The following is a 23,786-nucleotide window of genomic DNA, read 5'->3' as shown; positions in this document are numbered from 1 at the left end:
TATTACAAATTCAAAAAAGTATGATCACGTCACACCACTCTTACAAGCTGCACACTGGTTACCTGTTACACACAGAATAACGTTTAAAATCATATTACTAACATTTAAAATTCAACAATTGCACGAGCCGATATTCTTGGATCGACTCTTAATACCTTATTCTCCATTCAGGACACTCAGATCAACACAACAAAACTTACTAACTATTCCTTCTTTGAAAATAATTGGGACCAGAAGAGCAACCATTTTTTCAGTACTAGCTCCCCAACAGTGGAATAATTTTCCAACTTACTTACGCGGCAAACCATCATTAGACAAATTTAAGCGTGCCTTAAAAGGATTTCTTTATAAAGATGCATTCAATATGTAGATAGAACATTCAAGTAAACACAATATCTTGACCCCAATGAACTAAACGAATAGGTCATAAAATTGAAACTGTAAGCGCTTTTTAAAACCTTTTTTCCTTTAAAAAAGGCTGTTAATATATAGACTGTTCAATTAATCTAAACAATATCCTCATTTTCTGACTGAATTTATTACAAATGATTAAAGCATCTTCAATCAATTCATTCTATACTTTTTCTTAAATAATCCCATCCTTTGTGTTCAAACCTTAAATGTTTCTTTTTTTTTGTATAAATTGTAGTTCTTCCCATTACCCATTTGTACCAGTTTGTACTAATTTGTAATAGAACAAAATGATTTGTATGTAATGTCTTATCTTATTTTATTTTGTCCACCCTGCTCTCTTTTTATGTATTGGAAACATGTAATACGCATTGAAATATATGATATTGCGTAAAAATCAAAATCTATTAAACTTGAAACTTGACAAACTACCTCATGAAAGACTTCTGAGGAAATTAGAAAGTCATGGAATAAGGAGGTAATGATGTCTTATTATGGATTAAGAACTAGTTGAAAGACAGAAAATAAAGATTAAGTTTAAATAGTCAAAATTCTCAATGAAGAAGGATAAATAGAAAAATGAAAACATGAAATTCAAACAACATATATCACAATCTCAATAAATGTCACCGAATTAAATAGGCATACGTGACTATCCGTTAATCGCTCTTATTCTAAACAAAGGAAAAAGCCTCAGGGCACAGTCTGGGACACATTTGTTCTCACAAACCGCTGTTGTACCTCCTCATTGGTATAAAAAAACCTTTGTTATATATTTTTTAATTCAAGTGCAAATAACTTATTTATATAAACATTTTTATGAATTTTAACTTAGTTTAAAAAAATGATGCAATCGTGAATCCTCAAAAACTCTTCAGTGCTTAATATATATTGATGTTCAGATATGCATAAAGTTCCAGTACTGATGGGGCCAGTGTTTTGCATCAAAGCTGCTTCAGGGCAATCACGGGATTTGTATCGGCGTCTGAATCAAATGCCGCCAGGGAGTCCACAAACCAGCCCGTTAAAGGCTGGGCGAATTTGCGCTTGTAACCGCTCTGAATGATCTCCAGCACCCAACGGTTTGACAAGATTTGTGCCCAGGCCTCTGCATACTCCAAGAGCCATCCCCCTATCTCCAAGGGAATGGCTCCAGACTAGAGGTCTGCACGGGAACGGGGATCGTGGGAATCCCACGGGTCCCGCAGGAATCCCCCCTAACCCACGTGACTTCCACGGGGACCCCCCTCTGGCCCATGGGACTCCCACAGGGACCCCCTTCTAGCCACGGGACTCCCACGGGGATGGAAGGCTTAGTAAAAGAGGGGGTTTATAAGTTAATTACTTGAACAGAAAACAAAAAAAGAGTTCCACCACAGAGATTCCACAAGGAAAACAGCAAAAGAAATTGTGGAATTGATGATCCTGTCAGAAGTAATTGCTGCTTTTTATGGGGACAGGCGGGGATGGAGGTAATTATTTGTGGGGATGGGTGGGAATGGAGAAGATCCTGACGGGGACGGGTGGGGACAGAGAGGATGCTGGCGGGGATGGGTGGGATTTCTGTCCCCGCGCAACTCTCTACTCCAGACCTGGTATCATTGTGATTTTTTTTAGAGGTTGAAGCGGGACGAGAACTGAAGGCTTGGCTCTGCCTGGGAACCGAGAATCTCTGTCTGGATCCCTGGAAGGATCTCTGAGAGGAGGCTCCTCCTGAGTACTGATAAAAGCACCTGGAGCCATGAAATTTAGACCACCCAAGAGTCTCTACAGCTTCATGGTCTGCTGTCAGGTAGAGATTTTGACCGAGAATCCGCCATGCTGGCCATGAGATCGTCCAGTCCCTTTCCAAACAATATTTGTCCCTAGAAAGGAAGTCTGCTGAGGGTAGCCTTGGAGGTGGAATCTCCCGCCCATTGCCTGATCCAGAGCATTCTGCAAGCTGAGATAGAATATGCTGAGACTTGTTCATGACTCTGATGATGTCATAGAGAGAATTGGCCATGTAATCCACTCCTGCTAATAGGAGCTAGGGCAAAGGCTCACCCTCCACCAGCTCAAACTCCCCACAACTTTGTATGACAGGCAGGCGTCACAAAGGAAGCTGCTGCAGCTGCTTTGATTCCCAAGGCTAGCACTTCAAATTGTCTTTATAAGAATCACATCAAGTCCGTGATCTTGCATATCCTTTAATGCCACGACTCCCTTACTTGGTAGGGACGTGTGTTTGGTTAACTGTGCTACCAAGGAATCTACACTGGCCTGAGAGAACATCTGCTGATACTCCTGTGCCATCGGACACAGCCGATTGTCTTGGCTACCTTCAGGAGTATCTCAATGCTGTGTCTAAAATGCTCATATCAGGATGCCAGGTAAACAAAGAAGACTGGGCTCTCACACTGCTCAGTATAGAGCAGGGAGCAGAGTCCACAATAAGCTCTAACAGAGCTGAGGCTATGAAAAGCAGACGGACCGTGGGGGGTGAACCCTTGATCGAGGCACACTTGCACCTGCCTGTGACCCTGCATTTCCCAGCAGGGAGGGCTTGCTCTGTGACGGTAAAGGTATACAGATAGACCCTTCATCCTCAGTCTCCATTGGAACCCACTAGATCCTGGACAGCCTCTGATACTGAGGCAGACATGCCCTGAAAGTCAAAGCCTCCTCGTGCAACCTCTTGGTGAGCTCCCAGACTTCCTCTAGGAATCTCATCCATCCAGATAAGCTCTCCATATCAGATTGACAAATTCCAGAGAAAATGTCATATTAGGCAGCATGGAGTCTCCTTTAGATGACTCCAGCTTGTGCCTCTTGGGCTCAGTGGCCTCCAAGCTCCAGCGCTTAGGAGACTAAAATTACGGGACCCTGTAAGGGATTTACTCCCAACTGATAGACCACCAATTGTTTCTCAGTCCAAAAGCAAATGGGAGGCTAAGCCAACCATTCCTCCCCCCTTTCATGTGAGGCATGACACAAGAGCGCTTTTGGGCACCCATCCAGCACAAACCTGGCATGAATTAAGGGTAAAGGAGCCCAAAGACTCCATCCCTGTCAGTTCTGAGGTAAAATGAGGTGATTTGAAAGTTCTGGAGAACTTTAAAAAAAGGGGAAATCTATGATGGCCACCACAGCAGCATTTTGGCACAAAAAACAGTTCCAAAACGCCTTAATTAAAACTAAAACCCAGCAACAATGATTTTGTAGGTTAGGAGCCGTAAGGGAAGGGGCAGAAACTTGAAAAAAGGCTTTTAAAGAGTCTTCCCCGATTTTCCACATAGCCTTATGCTGACCTGTGCTGGATATGTGCTGCAGGCTGCCTCAACTCCTAAATTAGTTGAATCAGGGAGAAGACATCACTGCTTCAACTAGACTCCTCCTCCAATGCTGAATCCTCAGGCTGCCAGTTGGATTGAAGTTTGACTGAGCTTCTAACCCCCACAGACTCGCACACATGAAAGGGGAGAGGAAAAATGCAGCCGACATTCTGCAGAGCACTGCTGAGCTTCTTATGGATGCCTGACAGCCTGCTGTCAAGTCCCTGTGACCCAGTAGGCAAGCAAAGCTACTAGTTTCTGCAGGCTGGCTAACAGGTACCACAGAGGGATTGGCCTGCCAGCTGCAAACCTCTGTCTGATTCGCCTCCACACAGGCAGAGCTTTACTCTCAATGGTGATGAGCTCTGAGCATGGAAAAGTACAAAAACCATGAAAAAGACTGAAAAAAAAAATAAAGAAATATACATAACAGATCAGAAAGACTCCTTCTGACACATGCGCAGAAGGAAAACTGAGAGGGGTAGCAGAGCCCTCTGGTAAAGGAGGAGGGATTCAAAAGCTGGAATAGATTCCTTCCGCATGGCTTGAGAGCATGGGGAGATTACCTGTCCATTTAGAATGATATACCTATTGCACTAGAAAAAAAAGCAATATTAGTGACTTACTGTAGATCAGGGGTAGGGAACTCCGGTCCTCGAGAGCTGTATTCCAGTCAGGTTTTCAGGATTTCCCCAATGAATATGCATTGAAAGCAGTGCATGCAAATAGATCTCATGCATATTCATTGGGGAAATCCTGAAAACCTGACTGGAATACGGCTCTCAAGGACCGGAGTTCCCTACCCCTGCTGTAGATCCTGGATCGGTGGTATAGAATGCTGTTACTTGAGTTTTTGTCAGGTACTTGTGACTTGGACTGGCCTCTGTGAAGACAGGATACTGGGTTAGATGGACCATTGCTCTGACCCAGTAAGTCTATTCTTATGTTCTTTCTTAAATAACCTACATGTGTAGTAAGCAAATGATCACTTTCTCTGACCAGTCAGGCCAGATATGGAGTCCTTTTTAAAATTTAATAAGCCAAGAAAGAGTACATTTAATTGAGAAAGCAAGACTCTGGGAAGAGGTAGAAAATCCTGCCACTAATACTGTAATTGCATTAAAGAATGATTCCAGCAGGCACTTCTCCCTTGTGGTATGCACAAGGGATGTAAGAATGAATGTGTAGGCAGGAACAAGTCGCTAATGAAATCCCAGGATGACAGAGGAGAACTATTGCTCAGTTTTATTAAGTGAAAACTGCACCCGTAGGGAGTGGTGCTGACATTCCTATGGCAATTACAGTCCCATTGTAATAACAGGGCCTCAGAAAATGAAGGAATTGGTGAAGGAACACACTTCACATATGCAGCTTTATTTGTGAATCTGCCATTTAGTGACTGATAACTGACATCAAGAACTACAAAGTTGTAGGAAATAGCAAATCACGCTAATTGATAAAGGTTACTCTTATCTTCTAACACTCTAGAAATTCCTACATGGTCAATGGTGTGACTTCACTGTACTGCTGTGATGGTAAATCTGAATTCAGTCTTCTGCTGTAAAATCTGTGGAATGCCCTGTTTCCTGGTAACTGCCATGGATGAGAAGAGGAAACTGGAGTGTCAACAGTGGGTGTGATGGCTGAGTATACCTCTCGCCCTGCTTCCCTGTCAGTGTGATCCTAGCTTCTTCTGAGCATAGTGGCAGTGCTGTACGTCCCAAAGCTTGAACCACAAAGTACAAAGTGTAACACCAGCCCTTGGCAGTAAAAGAGGAAGTGACAGCCTGAGGTGCCTCACTTGCCAGTGCATGTATCTCTTCTTATTGTCTTCATTCAGATCCTTTTACCATTCTTTAAATGTTTTTTTTTTTTTGCTCTAATAGCCTTTCACTTCACCTTTAAACCATGCCAGCTCCTACAGACAAGCCAAACACGATAGATGTACGAGTCAGGAGAAAGGCAAAGGGGAAGATTCTCAAAACTAAAATGTGTCTTTAACGTGCTTGCTAAACCAATTCCAGCCAGTTTAGCGTGCATCTAATTTAGCAGTGGATTATCAAAACGGCTTACCGTGGTCTTTTCTGAGCTTCCTAGCAATCTCTGATACTGCCATGCAAATGTAGTACAACGAGGTCATTAGTATTAAAATGGTCACTCTAAGAAGGGTATAGATAGAGGATTACTATACAGGTCCTGGACCTGATGGGCCGCCGTGTGAGCAGACTGCTGGGCGTGATGGACCTCTGGTCTGACCTAGCAGAGGCACTGTTTATGTTCTTAAGAGATTCTCTATCATTGCCAAGTGATTCCCTAACCTCCCTGTGCCACATTTGCAGCCAAAATTTGCCAACAGTTCTGAGCTGTCATAGCCTTACTTTCTGATTAGTGACTGATTGGCTCAGGCACTGACAGGAAAGTAAGATTTGACAGCACAGACCAAACCCCAAATCAAACATTGGCAGGAGAGATGCCCAACACTATTACCCACCTGTCCCCCACCTCGCAGGAGAGATGCCCACTCCCTCCCGCCGCACAATCCTGACCCTCTGACCCGCAGAAGGAGAAATGCCCATTTCCTACCGCCGTTGCCCAGCCCTCCCAACTTCCCCCATGCCCTCAACAACCCCCCCACTTCCCTACCTTATTCACAAAGTCTGGCCAGAAGAATGTCTACCCGCTCTAGCTGGCAGGCCTCCCTCTTACAAAATGGTGGGCTTTCCCCTTCCCAGTGCATCTTGAGATGTGCTGGGAAGGGGCTTAAGGCTTTGATTGGCTCATGTACTTAAGACCCCACTGAGGGTCCTATCTACTAAGGATTTTTCCAATATACACAAAATGGGAGAAAACGTCTACTAAATAGATCCCTCAGAATGCTATTCTCTTGTGCAGAACTACCTACTGTGCCTGATTACAATTTACCTTGAGTCTGGAATTGAAAATAATGAATAATTAACTCTAAAACACAAATATAAATGCCACAGAAGGGCAATGTCTGGAGCTATAAGGAGCAGCACTCAAATGATGAACCTTAAGAAAACTATCCAATCCTGTGAGTCAGCCTCTTGTTCTAGGGAGGATGTAGGAGAAATTAAAAGACTAAAAGACAAATCATAGCATTCTCTTGAAATTTAAAAAGGAATACTTCTGCTATTCATGGAGGGTGGCAAATTTGCTTTATAGGAATACAAATTTGTCCATTTATGCATACAACAGGCAAAGATGAACTCCCTCATACATGCCTCCAAGACCATCAGTGTCAATCTATCAGCTGTTTTCTTTGTGGCATGCAATGGATTGAGATCATCAGGTCTTTTCATAAAGGTCATGTATCAAACCATGGTTGTTACCTTCTGATTCGATTAGAGATCTCAACAAACCTAGAAATAACCTAGAGGTAAAAAAACCTAGAAATAAAACCTAGAAGTAAAAAAACCTAGAAGTTAACCTAGAAGTAAACCTAGAAGTAAAAAAAACTTGATATTATCCTACCCCAGCCCACTCACCCATCCCAATGCTTTTTCAGATCAGCTTATAAGTACAGTGGTGCCTCGCATAACGAACGCCTCGCACAACGAACGCTGCACACAACGAACTTCATGTCTTGATTCACACAACGAACTTCGTTTCACACAACGAACTTCACACAACGAACTTCGTTTCACACAACGAACTTCGTTTCACACAACGAAGTCGCCCGAGCTGCCGATGTATTGCATCCTTCCGCGCAGGCACTGCAGGCAGTCGTTAGTCACTGCGCTTAACTGCCCTCTCTCACTGTATACAGTCGTCCTTTTAAGATAAACTCAATATTTTTTATATATCATGGCTTCTAAAAAAAGCAGGAAGGTGATTTCTGTTGAAATGAAACGGGAAATAATTAGGAGTGAATGTGGGGTAAAACAGTGTGACCTCGTCAAAGAGTTTGGCCTCAGCAAGACCACCATTTTCACCATTTTGACAAATTTATCTTTTTTTATGTCATCTTAGCATATTTTATGCTGCAGAACGAATTATTTTTTTTAACATGTATTGTTATGGGAAAACGCGTTTCACATAACGAACTTTTCGCATAACAAACTTGCTCCTGGAACGAATTAAGTTTGTTGTGTGAGGCACCACTGTATCACATTTACTGTATATGTAAGTATGCACTGCTTAGCCTTTCCAATATGGCATTCCTCAGGGAATCCTTATACCATATTTCTTGTTCCCTCTTACAAACAGTTTGAGCAGAGCAGCAACTTTCAGCTTCTCCTATGCTGCTCTTTTAATATGTGAGCTAGATACCACTGAAAATGTGATACTTGACTCAGTCCAACTTCTACGGACTCCGAGGTCGCCCCAACAAGAGTGGTGTTGAGAATTTGAGAATCAAAGCCACATCTCCTGCTGGCTGCATAAGGTACAAACCAAATGGGCATCAGGTTTGTTCAGGGATATTTTGGGACTGAATATACAAAGAAGTGGAGATAGCATGACTCAAAGCTCCAAACAGGCAAAGTGCCAGAAAGAGAAGCCTCTCCCCATGGGGAAAGAATTCAAGTTCCACACAGCTTCTCGCATGAAACAAGCAATATTTTTTTTATTGTGCTGTACTAAGAAAAACAAAGCATTCCTAGCTAATGGAAGCCACAAGGTAAGCATGGGGATAAAGTTTCCATCAAGATACACAGGATGTATTCTCATGCAAGATATTTAGCACTGTAAATGCTACATCCCGGCTAATCAATTTTTCAACCCAAAATGGTGGTGTGTAAAGGAGGAACAGACAAAAGAAAAAAATCCTGGAGATTACACCCTGTAGCTAGCAGTAGGGATATATTCTTAACACTGTGGACAGCATAACTGGATAGGTATTATCTGTTATCATTGCCTATGCAACCGGCAGAGTGGAGTTACTGAACTGGCAAGTCCAGGGTTTATTAAAAATGAAAAATAGAACATACAATTATAAATATCACTGGTTCAATAAAAGTGGCAAATATGGCTCACAATAGTAACTGGCACTGGTCTTTAAAAGGCAGCAGATAATTCCAGAAGTGTGCCAATATGGCTGAAGAGATTAACTCCAAAGTAGCACCATCCACTGACAAATGGTATGACAGTGTGATGGGCTTCAATTGATGAGTTGGAGCAAAGGACCCTAGAATTCGCAGTCAGGAAGCCACTCAGCACCAAGCTGAAGAAACCCGATCTCGCAGCAGCCACCTCCAACCGAGTTATCAACAGGGCAAGAGCGCAGAAAGCTTGCTCCTGCCCGCTGCACCTCTGGACCACCAGGGATCAGCAGAGGAGGTACGAGGATAGGGCAGGGAGGAGGGCCAGGGTGCAGAGCCTGGGAGGGAAGGGGGCTGGGTGCAGTGCTTTGCAGGGGAGGGAGAGAAGGGGGCTGGCTGCAGTGCCTGACAGGGAGGGGCCTGGGTGCAGAGCCTGGCAGGGAGGGGGATGGGTGCAGAGCTGAGCCTGGCACTTGAATATTAAGCCTCCCGACATATTCGAGTCAACCATTTTCCTCCTTTTGGGGGGGGGGAAATGGGGGTCTTGACTTACATTTGAGTATATACGGTAATCACAATTAAAATGTTTAATCTTCCTTCAGCCCTAGTAAAGATACATTCATGTTTATATCTACATATAATGTACAGCAGATTATAAAGCTTTAGGAGGAGTCTCTGTTTGGTTATTGACTGCAAAAGTTAATAATAATGGCACGGTCCGGGTCCAAAATACTAAAACCTCCTTAAAAAGAGAATTGTAACACTGGTCAACAAAAAAAAAGTTTTTCTTTGCTACTGAGAACTTAGAAGTGTTCTTAGTTAATTTATGACGCTGATTTCAGATTTGTAATTGAAATTCTGCTAGAACATCAGGTTTCTGAGATACATGTTACTGATTTTTTAGGCAGTTTGTCATATCAGCACAATACTGTGAGTATGAACTGTGTCCCACCAAACTTGTGTTAAGGAGTTCACTCTGAAAACAAACACGAAGACAATAAGGAGACATGTTGCAGCATATATTTACGCCTCTCTTAACTCATACAAAAGTGATGTCAGCATATTCAGAAATGTTTGAGACTCTTGCTTTTACCCTTGTACTTTACATTTGTCTCTCTTTGCAAGAACCAATAGTCTCCCATCATACTGGGATTGAGCCTTCCCTGACATCTGCTTTCCATCATCTTAAGATCTTGATGAAATCTTTCCCCATGCTCATTGCTGACATCACCTAGATTGGGTGGGAAGAAGTCAAGGTGAGAGTGTAAGAAGCAGTGTTCCCGCTAAGCTGCGCTGGCGTGCGCTGGCGCACAAAATATTACATCGCAGCGCACAAGTTTCACGTCACAGCGCACACTCGAGCGGAGGTGAGAGGAAGCGGCGGCGGTCTGCCCTGATCGCCTAAGATGCAGCAGCGGCGGCTCCTTTCATGATCCCCGTAAATTACGGGGATGCCGCCGCTGCTGCATCTTAGGCGATCAGGGCAGACCGCCGCCGCTTCCTCTCACCTCCGCTCGAGTGTGCGCTGTGACGTGAAACTTGTGCGCTGCGATGTAATATTTTGTGCGCCAGCGCACGCCAGCGCAGCTTAGCGGGAACACTGGTAAGAAGAGCATTTTAAATTACATTCTGGCACCCATTAGCTGATATGCTGTCAGAATGTTCTCCAAAAGCTCAGCATAATTCTCTGATCTGTGATTACCAAGAAATTTCTGAACAACCAGGACGAATGCTTCCCATGCTGCTGATTCAGCTGGGTTCGTGTTCTGTTTGAACGCATCATTAAGGATCAGTTCACAGATTTCGGATCCAACAAAAACACCTTCTTTGATTTTGGCTTCATTTTTCTTGAAACCATTACGTACTTCTTAGGTGCTGAAACGCATTACCATTTCTGTCCATCACCTTGACAAAAGTGTTCAGCAGATCCAGTTTTATGTGAAGTGCTGGAAGATAGATTTTCTCATAATATACTAACAGCAGGTGCTTCACATTGTATCTGCCAGGTACGGATTCATCTTGGTTTGGCCATGGTTTCTGCCTGTAGTGGTTGGCATCATCATGACTGTTCCAAAGACACAAGAAGCACATGTATTTGGTGTACACCAGTTGCAGACCCAGAAGGAGAGACACAACTTTGAGATCCCCACAGAGGTTCCACTTGTGATCTGCATTGCATGTGAGTTTTAAAAGTGTCTCCATCGACTCGTATGTTTCTTTCAACCCAACTGCATGAGCAACAGGAACAGATGGCTTCTGGTTTCCATTGTGTAACAGTACCGCTTTAAGGCTTGCTTTGCTTGAATCAATGAATAATTTCCATCTGTCAGAAATATGTTCATATCCCAGTTCACACACGAGATCATTAATATCAGTACAGAAACAAATGTTTCCTTCCATTTGGTAATAGGAAGCCAGGATGGTGTGACGAACACGGAAAAAAAGATATTTTGGTGTCCTGCCTTAAAAGATTCCATTGCTTCGGCCTTGAACCCAACAACTCTGCTTTCTGTTTTGACAGTGACAAGTCTCTAACCAGATCATTAAGATCTTGAGTTAGCAGGTGAGGTTGGTCTTCATCCACTTCAGGTTCATACAACTACTCCACAGCAGCAGAGGCAGATTCTTCATCTGAACGTTCGGCACATTGTGCTGCAGATGTGGAGGGAGGAATTGGAACTGGATTCTCCGAGTCATGAGGAACAGGTTTTTAATTGCTGACAGGCAATCAGGATACACAATTTTTGATTTATTCCTCTTTGTGAATCCAGCAATTTTTGTCATGCAAAAATAACAGTCTGAGTGATGATTTGTTGGTTCACGCCACACTGTTTCCCATTCAGCCACTGTGTTAAATCCAGAAAAGTAGAAAGTGCAGCACACGAAGTGCCCACACTTTATTTTGGTTGCCAACTTTACAGCCAAAATAATGCTTGTATGCACTTTGAAGTCTGCTGGACAGATTCTTTCACAGATCTTGTGCAGTAAATTGTCCGCAGACATAACAGAAATCATCAAAATGGTGAACACAACTTCGTCTGTTCATAATTATAATATCTTAGACAAAAGCAAACAAAATATAAAAATTCACAGGTAGAAAAAGCAGCACAATTACTTTTTAGTATAAATTTTCAAATTATTGGTATATGTGATCGATGAGCTGTCCTAAAATACAATATTGTGTTACAGAAACAGCAAAATACCAACGCTTTCATGGTAGCGTTATTGACAAAAATGATATAAACACAAACTGATGCATAACTTAAAAACAGGATGTGATATACGAAAACTGTTTTCAGATTTAGAGTTAGCATGTGGCCCTTGTTAATATACAGGTGACAGAACTCCAGTAGCAAAATGCTTACTGACCTGTGATAATCTCTCCTTACTTGAAATGTGTGCCAGCATTCAGCCCCAATGCTTCAGTGCACCCAAGATATACTGACTAACAATGCTGCACTGGTTCTTTAATGCAGATTGGACTCAGTATCTTGAAAAACAGAGCTGTTCTCACTAGCTTATAACAGGACAGTAAAACAACGTGCTGTAAGAAGAGGCTGAGAAACAGATAACACTGTGCTCTGAAACTTCACTCATTTTCTGCGCTCGCCACTGCCCTTCTGTGAATAAAGCTGGCCTTTGCAACCAGTGCTCAAATTTGGTTTCCATTACTTCCTCCAAATTATGTTAAAGGCACATGGATATAACACATTTAGCATCCATGAGAGGGAAAGAATAAAGACAAGACATATGATTTCCTCTCTGACCTCAGCAGCTCTACATCGCTGAAGCTGTACTTGACTTTGTAGTCCCCAATTCGTCTCGTACTCTCCTGGCCACCAATCACACCCACTTGCTTGATTTTTCCGGTGTCCAAACCTGTATCGAGGAGAAAGAAAAGGAAATGGGGCATTAGGAAACAAGTATGTTTGCGTCATTAAGACTTAATGTAAAGGATGCTTGTGACCTTTGTTGCTAAAGGGAATTTTAAGAGGTTTATAACAATAAATTGCATAAAGCACTTTTGCAGCTTCCTTCGGTTTCTTTTAAGTGCCATTTTCCTTTAGTATCACTTGTTCTATTCACTGGTAGAAAGCATATGTCAGATCTCATCACATCATGTACGAGTGCACAAATATTTTAGGTTCACACATTGATTACAGCTCTTACAATGGTTTATGTGCTTCAGAATGGTATTTATATGCAGATTTCTTCAAGTTTTGGCTTCAGCAAGACTCTTTCATTACCATGCTATTTGAGAAAATCTCCCCCTACCCCTTCCCAAAAGAGTCAAGACACCAAAGCTTGACTAAATATCATAGAAAATGCATATGTTATCTATATTTAGATGCTGACAATGGCAATCTGAACTGCTCCTGCTCCGAAGAGCAACACCCCCCCTACAACTGTACCACTACTGTTCTTACTCACCAAACACCCCCCCCCCACACACACACCATAATTGTATGCAAAAAGCCATCCCCAAACTACAGCAGATATGCTCAAACCTGATCCTAGAGGGGCTGGTTTTCTGAGTGTTCAAGTAAATGCAAATAAAGCTGAGGAATATTCATTGTGGATCTCAACAAAACCAGGTCTATCTGAAGCCAAGAACCAAAGTTGTTCACCTATGCATTAAACATTTGTAGTCCAGAATTCTATTTTCAGTGCATCTATTTAGTTTCAATAGAAAATTCAGTCAAGAGGTGACTTTTGACTTATATCAAGCTGGCTTAATGACATGTACAGTTCTCACTAGGGTTTCCAGGTCTCATAGTACCAACTGGTATCTTTGGCTGTATACTTATGGATCATAACTTGTAGGGTAGGGCTTGTTCACCTTCACTCTTTACTCGAACAATGTCCCTTTAAAATCATTATGTGGCATTCCCAGATAAGTTATAGACTCAAACCCGGTGCCCAAGGGCAGTGTCTTACAAACTTTGTCAAACATAGTGGCCATGTCTCGAGGCATCCAGAAGTGCACAGACGCTGATGATCACGTCGACATCCATGCATGCGCGAAGGACCTCCACACGGGCTCCAAGCCGCCACTGGGGGATGCCGGAGGGAAAGACAAGCAGAGAGGAGAGGCGCTGGCTGATTGCCTACAGAACGTGCCTCTCGCCGCAAGAACACATCCTGTAGGCAGTCAGCTGGCGCCGGCGCCTCGCTTTCTTCCCAGCGTCTCACAGTGCACCTAAAATCTCAGGAGGCACACTAGTATGCTGCGGCACCCAGTTTATAATACTCTGCCCAAGGAGATGCCGCATGGGATTCCATTTTCAAAATGGCTACAATATTTTTTAACTGCAAAATCCAAACATAAGTCTGTTTCTGATTCTTCTATCCCAGGAAGCCAATGTAAATAGTGAGAAAACCCCAACTTGTTTATTTTGAGTTCTCTGAATAGTGCGATATATAAAGCTTCATACTTTTTAATCAGCCTGCATTAAATTTCATCACTCCAGGCTCAAACCCATCTTTCAAGGAAAAAATATGCAGGGGTGATCCCCTTGTTACACCCAGCTGTTAAGCAGGGATCCTTACAAGTTACTTATATTTGTGGGCTAGAAGCCGGGACCAAACATCTCTGGCAGGCTGCAGAAAGCTCTCTTTTCACTCTCTTCTGAATAATGCCAGACCACACAAGCGGTTATGAACTGAACTCCAACTTTATTCCTTCCCGCCAAATGGGTTAAACAACAAATTATGCACAGAGTCCATTTCAGTAGGTAATAAATGTTGTAAATACCATATTTTTTGCTCCATAAGATGCACTTTTTCCACCCCCAAAAAGGGGGTGGAAAGTAAGTGTGTCTTATGAAGCGAAGATACAAATTTAAGCCTGCTGCTGCCGCCGCTGTATATTTTAACTCCTTCTCCCTGCCGCCGCATATTTTTAAGCTACCACTCCTGCCGCTGCATATTTTAAACCCCTCTGCCGCCGCATACTTTAACCCCCCCTGCTGCCCCCACCGCATATTTTTAACCCCGGCCCCGCTGCCGCATATTTAAGAAAAAACACCACTGCTACAACTTTAATCCCACCTGCTCGCCCGCCCACCGTCATACCTGGTAGTCTAGCGAATTTCCCAGCCAGAAGCGCAGAGAGATCAGGAGCAAGTCCTCCGCGCTCCTGCCTGGGCTTGCGCCGATCTCCGAATGGCTGCAGTTAGCTCTCGCGTGACTCGCGAGAACTGACTGAAGCCATTCAGAGATCGGCGCAGGTCCAGGCAGGAGCGCGGAGGACTTGCTCCTGATCTCTCTGCGCTTCTGGCTGGGAAATTTGCTAGATCACCAGGTACTATGGCGGGCGGTTGGGATTAAAGTTGTAGCAGTGGTGGGGTTTTTCTTTAAAATATGCGACGCTTCTGGCCTGTGCACCGCTGGCTGGGAAAGATGGGAGGAAATAAAAAAGGTACCGAGGAGGGATGATTAAAGGTATGGGGGGGATGACTAAAAAAGGTACTTGGGGGGTACGTGGGGGATTATTTATGGTACTGGGGAGGCATGTGGTATAGGGGGATGATTTAAGGTACTGGGGATATGGGGGATGATTTAAGGTACTGGGGGGCATGTGGTTGTTTGGGGGGATGATTTAAGGTACTGGGGGCACATGGGGGTATGATTTAAGGTACATAGGGGGTATGGGGGATGATTTAAGGTACTGGGGGTGTGTGGGGCCCGACTGCCTGCTTGCCACTAGGTCTGCCTACCTGCCACTAGGCCACTAGCCCTGCCTGTCACTAGGCCACTAGGCTTGCCTGCCTGTCACTAGGCCTGCCTACTCTGTGCCCTGCCCCGGCCTACCACTAGACCACCAGAGGGGGAGAACAGGATGCAGAGCCTGGCAGGGAGAATTTGGTTCAGAATGTTTTTTTTTTTCAGGTGCTTCTTATGGAGCGAAAAATACAGTATCTCCTAATTGTAAGATCTCCCATATAGGTAGGATCCTGATCTTATGGTGGAAATAGCCCATAAGATATTCTCCCGCTCAAGGCAGGAGCTTAAGAAACCTCTGATGATGTCACTCATATATTAATATGAATCCACCAGTCAGAGAGATCCAAGCCCTGCCTGGGATCTCTTGCACTGCACATCTCTAGAAGCTGCTGGAAACCCATGGGTTTCCAACTGCCTTTTTACAAGATGTTTACTGTTCATAACAGCACATATCATAAACCTGCACTAACAGGCAGCAACTCTAATTCAGAGCTGCTGGTATCCAGTCCACATTACATAAGAACATAAGACTAGCCTTACTGGGTCAGACCAAAAGTCCATCAAGCCCAGTAGCCTGTTCTCACAGTGGCCAATCCAGGTCACTAGTATCTGGCCAAAATCCAAAGAATAGCAACATTCCATGCTACCAATCCAGGCCAAGCAGTGGCTTCCACCATGTCTTTCTTAATAACAGACTTTTCCTCCAGGAAACCACCTTTAACACATAGGCTGCTCCAAAATACAGACTGCTAATGTTCTTTGCCTAGGCTGGGGAAATTCATGCACCAAATCTCACATTCCCTGGTGCATGAAATTACCCCCAGGCTACAAATATAATTGTTGAAGCAGAAAATTATTCCTCCTCATACACTGAGGAACTCACAAAAGACTTCAACCACAAGGTTCTATATCAAATAGGCTTCAGAGGGGCAATCAGACACTGAATAAAATTGAAGAGGCAAAAAGTTCCTAAAAAAAGCTGAAGAAAATACAACTTTCTGTTTTGGAATATAAATATGGGGACCCATTCAGCTCATAATTGCCTCTGTATATGCACCACATGCTGATGCTTTATAAGCCAAGATTAGTTACCAGCCTCATAAGTTGATTCAGTCTTTTTTTTGGCATGCAAAATCTAATAGCAGCTGCTGCTCTTTGAGGGGTTCGTCAGAGCCATCATCCTTTTTTAGTTAGTATTCAAGCACATGGCATATTCTGGAGATCCTTGTGGCAGTCTTGAGCAACCTGCACCCTGATGTACTGTGTGCGCTCAGTAGAACTCTAGCATGTACATTTATATTCGCACTGGGAGCATTTAACCAATCAGTTAAATAAAACTCACTAGTTACAGAGCAAAAGAAATCAGCAGAGCTACAGTATGCTGTGAGGAGCTGTTCTCAGGCACTATCTACAGTATTAGCCGTCATTTAAGTCCTGCTCAGTACAGATGGAAAGATAGGGATGGAATAAGTGCCACCCCCTGTAATTCCTCACAGAAAAGATTACTCCTGGTATTTATTCAATTTGTTCTGATTGACAGGTGACCATCTGGTTAAGCTTTTAATTAAAAAAAAATCAGTATACAACTGCGCTTAGCATGACCTAAAAGAGCCTTCACTTAAGGAAATCTGAAAGCAATCTAGAGGGATAAAAATAAGTATCAATACTAGGCAATACCTTAATTGGAAAGATCACAGGCTGCAAGTTGGTAAAAACCATCCACATGTACATAAGGAAAAATTCTGTAGCACTCAAAAACAGTAATAGACACACTATTTCAGCTGGATGCGGAACAACATATGCTTTGATACGCCTAGCTTTGGTTAGGTTTTGCAACACAGTGAGTGTGCCAGACTGTCCTATGCTGTTCGATTTTGGACTGTTTACTTTCTTGCCAAATGAACTGCCTCATGGCATGACAGGTTAGGGATGGATCTTTTTGCCACTGCTGGTAACCTTTTGAGCGGTGAGTGAGTGCCCACTGTTGAGTGGTTCCATGGGAGCCCATATTGTATTTTTATTTTTTTTGCTTCTTCATAAGCATGGCACTTGTTGGGAAGGTATATTGGTGCATAGATGGCTTGTACTTTTTACCAAAAGAGTGTGTGAGTGAGAGAGTGAGAGAGTGAGTGAGAGAGTGTGTGTGTGAGTGAGTGAGTGAGAGAGTGTGTGTGTGTGTGAGTGAGTGTGTGTGTGTGTAATATATAAATGCATAAAAAGTGGATGGCAGTGCCTGCACACTCTCCACTCCACTGTTTTTTCTGCCAGCAGCTAGCTTACCAGGGAATAAATATACCTTGGGAACCATTGAATTAGCACATTTGAGAAGGCCCCTCCTAAACATGTGGGTCCTAGGTATGTGCCTATGCCATAATCATATCCTAATTCATAATTTGTACGCAAACTGGTCCTGCTTCGGTTTTCTGGGAACAGACCTCTAACCATTGCTCATTGGGATGCCTACTAACATCACAAGTTCTGGAAGAAAATGTGGCTTGAAGCTTCCAGCTACAGGCTGTTGCTGTAGAGAATGACACGGGGACAAATTTTTCCCATCCCCCCAGGACCTCAATTTCCCCGTCCTGTCCCCGTCCCATTCCTATAAGCTCTGCCTTAACCATACAAGCCTCGAACACTTATGATTTTAAAATGTTTTAGACTTGTGCAGATGAAGACAGAGCTTGCAGGAATGGGGCAGGGACAGGAAAATAACTCATGGGACGGGAAAATGAGTTCCCGTGGGGATGGGGAAAAATTTGTCCCCGTGTCATTCTCTAATTTGGCCTTTATCTGCCATCATGCTTCTAAGAAGATGAAGATTCCTGGGCCACTAATATAAAGAGTTCATTATACAAGGCAGTGGGCTCATATGGCTAGAGAACTAAATTTTATAAACTTTTGAAAGCCAATATCATTATACCTCTCAGTGATGTTTGACAGGATTGTGGTGATCGATGAATGCTGATATCTCTTAGGTTGGTGCAGATAACATTTTTTTCCATACTTGAGAAAGATCCTTCTTTGCCAACATCATATCAACCTATTTCTTTGCTTTGTTATGAATCAAAATTATTAGCTACGGTGTTACTGAATAGGCTGACTCACTCCTTATAACAAAATCCCAGGTGGGTTTTGCACGTAATTGCCACGCTGTCAAAAATATCAAGCAGATTTCGGCAACATTAGAAGTTATTCACTTGGGTGAAGAACAATCTTTACTTATTAGTTTTGATGCTGAAAAAGCATTTGATAGAATGAACTGGGAATTTTTTGAGGCCATAGATTTTCACAATTTAGTTAAGATATCCACCTATAAATAATTAGAAGCTCAAAGTCTTCAAGAAAATTCTCTGGAATATAGATGGCTTAAAATAAATAAAAGCCTGGTTCTAACTAAGCTTGTACTAAAAGGAGAAGGAAAACAGCCTGGCCAAAATGAAAAATAAAATCCAGCCAATAAACCCCCCAACAAAACACATGTTGCGTGTGGAGGACTATCAGAGGTGCATTCAATATTACTCATTCATTTTAAGAACTAGCATCAATTCCTAGAAGCAGCAAAAGTGACAAGGAATAAAAATGAATGAAATAATAAGGGCCATATTCTATATATCAGTGTATCGCAAACTGTGTGCCGCATGAGATTTCAGGTGTGCCGCCAGCACTGGCTGACTGCCTATAGGACATGCCTCTCACAGAGAGAAACATCCTGTTGGCCAGTCAGCTACCACCAGCGCCTCTCCTCCTCCTCCCTGGCATCTCTCTTCTTCTCCACACCTCTTCTTTTTCTGTACCCTCCCACTGGCGGCTCAAGGCATGCATGTGATGTCATTGTATCAACGTCCATGCCCTCGAGCCATGGTTTGCAAAGCTTGCGAGACACTGCTATATATGATGCCTAAAATATCGAATTGAAGAGGATGGTGCTTAATGTGATTCTATAAAATGCCTACAAATTAGGCAGTTTATAGAATCCTTTTAAAGATGTTCTACATGTTTTTCAGACCGGTGTTATTGTCGACTTTTAAAAACTTTTCCAATGTAGTGAGCAAAAGCACAACAGACAAAAATTCAATGGCAGACGATATGATGCATGACCTACTTCTACTGGAGCGCTGGTCTAGGTCCTGGCAACTCAGTTTCAATGCCAAAAAATGCAAAGTCATGCACCTGGGAAGCCAAAATCCATGCAAGATTTACACCCTAAATGGCGAGATCCTGACAAGAACTGAAGCAGAAAGAGACTTAGGGTGATTGTCAGGGAAGACATGAAGTCTGCAAATCAAGTGGAGCAAGCTTCATCCAAAGCAAGGCAAATCATAGGTTGCATACGCAGGAGTTTCGTCAGCCGTAAACCTGAAGTCATTATGCCACTGAATAGATCCATGGTGAGACCGCACCTGGAGTACTGTGTGCAATTCTGGAGGCTGCATTACCGCAAGGATGTGCTGTGACTGGAATCGGTCCAGAGAATGGCCACCAGGATGGTCTCGAGACTCAAGGAGCTCCCATACGAGGAGCGGTTAGGGAAGTTGCAGCTCTACTCACTCGAGAAACGTAGAGAGAGGGGAGATATGATCGAGACATTCAAGTATCTCACGGGCCGTATCGAGGTGGAAGAAGATATCTTCTTTTTCAAGGGTCCTGCGGCAACAAGGGGGCATCCGTGGAAAATCAGGGGCGGGAAACTCCACGGTGACACTAGGAAGTTCTTCTTCACTGAAAGGGTGGTTGATCGCTGGAATAGTCTTCCACTTCAGGTTATTGAGGCCAGCAGCATGCCAGATTTTAAGGCCAGATGGGATAGACATGTGGGATCTATCCGCAAAGATAGATAGGGAGGGTCATTGGATTGGGCAGACTTGATGGGCCGTGGCCCTTATCTGCCGTCTATTTCTATGTTTCTAATGTCCTACCTCCCCTTTTTTTTCCTCTTTTCTATTTGAATAATGTAGTTCTTCCCCTATTTCCCTTATGTCTCTGTTTCTCTCTTTGTTTTGATTAGTATTTCATGATTTATAACCTTTAGCATAAACCTCTGAATTCTAATTGTTAATCTTCCCTAATGCCTTTGTACATTATAATGTGATTATATTTCTTTCATGTACACTTCATACCTTGCGAATGTTTTATTTATGCACAATGAGATTTTCTTCTGTTATCACTGTTCCAAATATTTGTGTACTTTATTAAAAACCAATAAAATTATTTTGAACAAAAAAAACCTGTGATTTTGTTTGTTTTGTTTTTACATTTTATGTAGTTCCCTTTGTTTTAATTATGTAAACTGCCTTGAAGTTTCAAGTTCAAGTTTATTTAACTCTTGATGGATCGCCTATTACAAATTTTCTAAGCGATGTACATAATATAATAAAACAACTTTAAACATGATAACATAAAAATCCAATAATAACTAACATGAAGAGAAGGAAAGGCGGTGTAGTTACAATAAGGGCATGGAAAAAAGGAAAAAACAAAAGGTAGGGTAAAAATTTACAGAGCACTTTTGTGAATATTAATTAAAACAGGATGGATAGTTTAGAATTATTAAAGCCTGATTGGGCGGGATACCAAACTTTTAATAAACTTGAATCATGCACATGACTAACATTTAAACACAATGATTTATGCCAATTAAAAACAGGCCTAAATACCTGTGCGGATCAGGCATATTCTATAATGGTGACCTAACTTTTAAAACGCCCACAATCCATCTATGCTCCTCCCCTGGCCACGCTCCCTTTTGAGATCTGCAAACTAGAATTTATGTGCATCACTTTATAAAATATGCTTAGAAAGTTGTGCACGTAAATTCTAATTAATGTCAATTACTTGTTAATTGCCAATTATCGGTGTTGATTGGCTTGTTAAACGTGCACAAATTGGCAATGCACACAGAATTGCACATGCTACTTTGGTTGCAGTATACAGATCTGGCCCTAAGTCAATAATGTTTCTATAAGGGGTCCCTTTACTACAGTGTGTTTGTTTTAGGTTTAATGTGATGAAATTAACATTGCATCAAAAAGAGGCATTCCCACTATTTTTATACTGCAAGCTGTATGTTAACATTCAGATTAACACATGGTAACTGCTTCTCTTGAAATTCTATTTACAAACAGATTCTGAACCCATAGTCTGACTGGCAGAGAAGTCTTAGCTATGGAGAGGACCATGAAGCATAAGGCATAAACAGGAACATCAGAAATTATCAGGCAGTGCAATTCAGCATACCATTCCTATCTATTGGAAAATTTATTATCAAGGTAAGAACCTAATCTCTGTTTCCAGTGCAATAAGAATAGTATGCAGAACCTTAGGGACATACCTAAGCAGTCCTCAAAGTACCAGGTGGGAAAGATAAGCCTGCTTTCAGTACTGAGGATCCAAAAGCGGAACCCTCGTGTGCTGCCATATCATTACATTACATTACATTAGAGATTTCTATTCCGCCTGTGCCTTGCGGTTCTAAGCGGATTACAAAATTGGGTGAAAACTGGACATTTCCAGGGAATTTACATATCAGATATATAACATATACATATCAAGTTTACATATCAATAGCAATACATACAAATTAGGAAGATTATTACATAACGTTGAGGGAAGGAATATTCTGGTTACAGATGGAGGTTGCTTACATAGCGTTAAGGGAAGCAATATTCTGATCCCGGATGGAGGTTGTATTTTTAGGTTTCTGAATATGATTTTGGGGAAGGTTTGAAGAATTTGGCTAGGAGATACTATAGGGGTGGTGTTTATGAAGGGGTATGTGTGGGCGTGTAGGTTAGAATGATGGAAGGTGTTTTTTGAATAGAAGAGTTTTGATTTCTTTTCGGAAAACTTTGATGTCTGTTGTTTTGGTCAGCAGTTTGGAGACAGTTGGGTCAATTTTCGCAGCCTGTGTCGCTAGAAGGTTGTCGTAAAGTTTCTTGCGTCGAGTACCATTGAGAGGTGGGTGTATGAATAGGCTTTGAGTTTTCCTTGTTCTGTGTGTGAGGTTGCGGTATAGACGGTTGTTAAGGTAACTTGGTGCATCTCCATGGGTTACTTTGAATAGTAGACAGTAGAATTTGAATTGTGATCTTGCTTTTATCGGAAGCCAGTGAGAGTCTAAGTATGCATTAGTGATGTGGTCAAATTTGCTAAGAGAGTAGATGAGTCTGAGGCTGTGTTCTGAACGGCCTGAAGTTGTTTTATCATGTTGTTTGGGCATGATAAGTAGAGGCTGTTGCAGTAGTCTATAATGCTAAGCACCAGGGATTGGACAATGATTCTGTATTGATCTTTGTTGAAGAATTTTCTGATTTTTCTTAGGTTTCGCATGGTGAAGAAAGCTTTTTGGATGATTTTGTGGATTTGTGTCTGCATGGTGCAGCGTCTGTCTAGTTGTATTCCCAGAATTTTGAGGGTGCTCTATCACCCTATAGAATTTAGTGAAAGTGTGGAAGGAAGACCATGTCACAGATCTACTATCACCTTCAGAGGTATCACCCTCAATTCCGCCAAAGAGGAGGCTTCTCCTTTGGTTGAATGTACTTTCAATAACAGCGGCAGTTGTTTGCTGCAGACAATGTAAGTAGAGGAGATCGCTGTCTGAATCCACCAGGAAATGGTGGCCTTGGAGGCTGGTCTGCTTTTGATTCTTTGGTTAGGACAAAGATGGTCTGATAGACAAAACTCATTAGTCACTTCCAGGTAACACAAGACAGCTCTGCGAACATCCAGCAGCTTTAAAGCCTTGTCTTTTTTCTTAGAATCCCTGCTGGTTGACATAGGCCACTACTGTGGCACTGTGAGGATACTCTAACAGTTCTGCCTTCTAGCACTGACTGTAGGTTTCACAGAGCCAGGCTCTCAGTTCTAGCCTGTTTATCAATCACTTCTGATGGTATGGTGTCCATTTCCCTTGAACCAAGTGACCACTGCAGTCTGCCCCCGAGCCAAATAGGCTGGCATTTGTTGTCAGTGTGACCCAGGAATCAACCTGAAGTGGAATCCCTTTTGCTAGAGACTCTGAGCAATGAGTAAGAAAGGGTTCCCATATGCACTCCCATTTAGCCAGGGTCTTGTTACGCTGTACCATGATTTTTTCCATATCAGCTATGAACTAAAGTTTTGTAATACATTTATAAGCAGGCGAAACAGTCTCCAATTTCCAGGCAGCAACCAGAGTGAGGTGTGCTGCATTAAGGCAGTATTTGGATAAAAGATGTTTTCTTAAGCATGCTCCCAGAACCAATCTATTAACCAAGTAGATCCATGAGTCCCACGGCATCTCAAGTCCCAAACAAGATTGCAGCTTACATTGCACTGTCTTCCAATAATCATACAC

The 23,786-nt window shown here is 42.6% G+C and overlaps 1 protein-coding gene across 5 annotated transcripts in view; it reads right to left on the bottom strand.

The window, feature by feature from the left end:
* Positions 1-23,786, bottom strand: part of TAB1 (TGF-beta activated kinase 1 (MAP3K7) binding protein 1) — a 195,424-nt gene that overhangs the window by 70,986 nt on the left and 100,652 nt on the right. For all 5 annotated transcript variants that reach the window (XR_004537960.1, XM_033929487.1, XM_033929483.1 and 2 more), the window contains one exon: positions 12,493-12,604. Coding sequence is in view for 4 of the 5 variants with exons in the window: in XM_033929487.1 (XP_033785378.1) it covers positions 12,493-12,604 (112 nt within the window). In the remaining variant the exon portion in view is untranslated. The remainder of the gene's footprint in view (positions 1-12,492; positions 12,605-23,786) is intronic.

This window comes from Geotrypetes seraphini, chromosome 2 (assembly GCF_902459505.1).
Source record: "Geotrypetes seraphini chromosome 2, aGeoSer1.1, whole genome shotgun sequence".
Lineage (NCBI taxonomy): Eukaryota > Metazoa > Chordata > Amphibia > Gymnophiona > Dermophiidae > Geotrypetes > Geotrypetes seraphini.
Note: the sequence above shows the minus strand (reverse complement) of the source record. Positions and strands in the feature narration are given on the sequence as shown.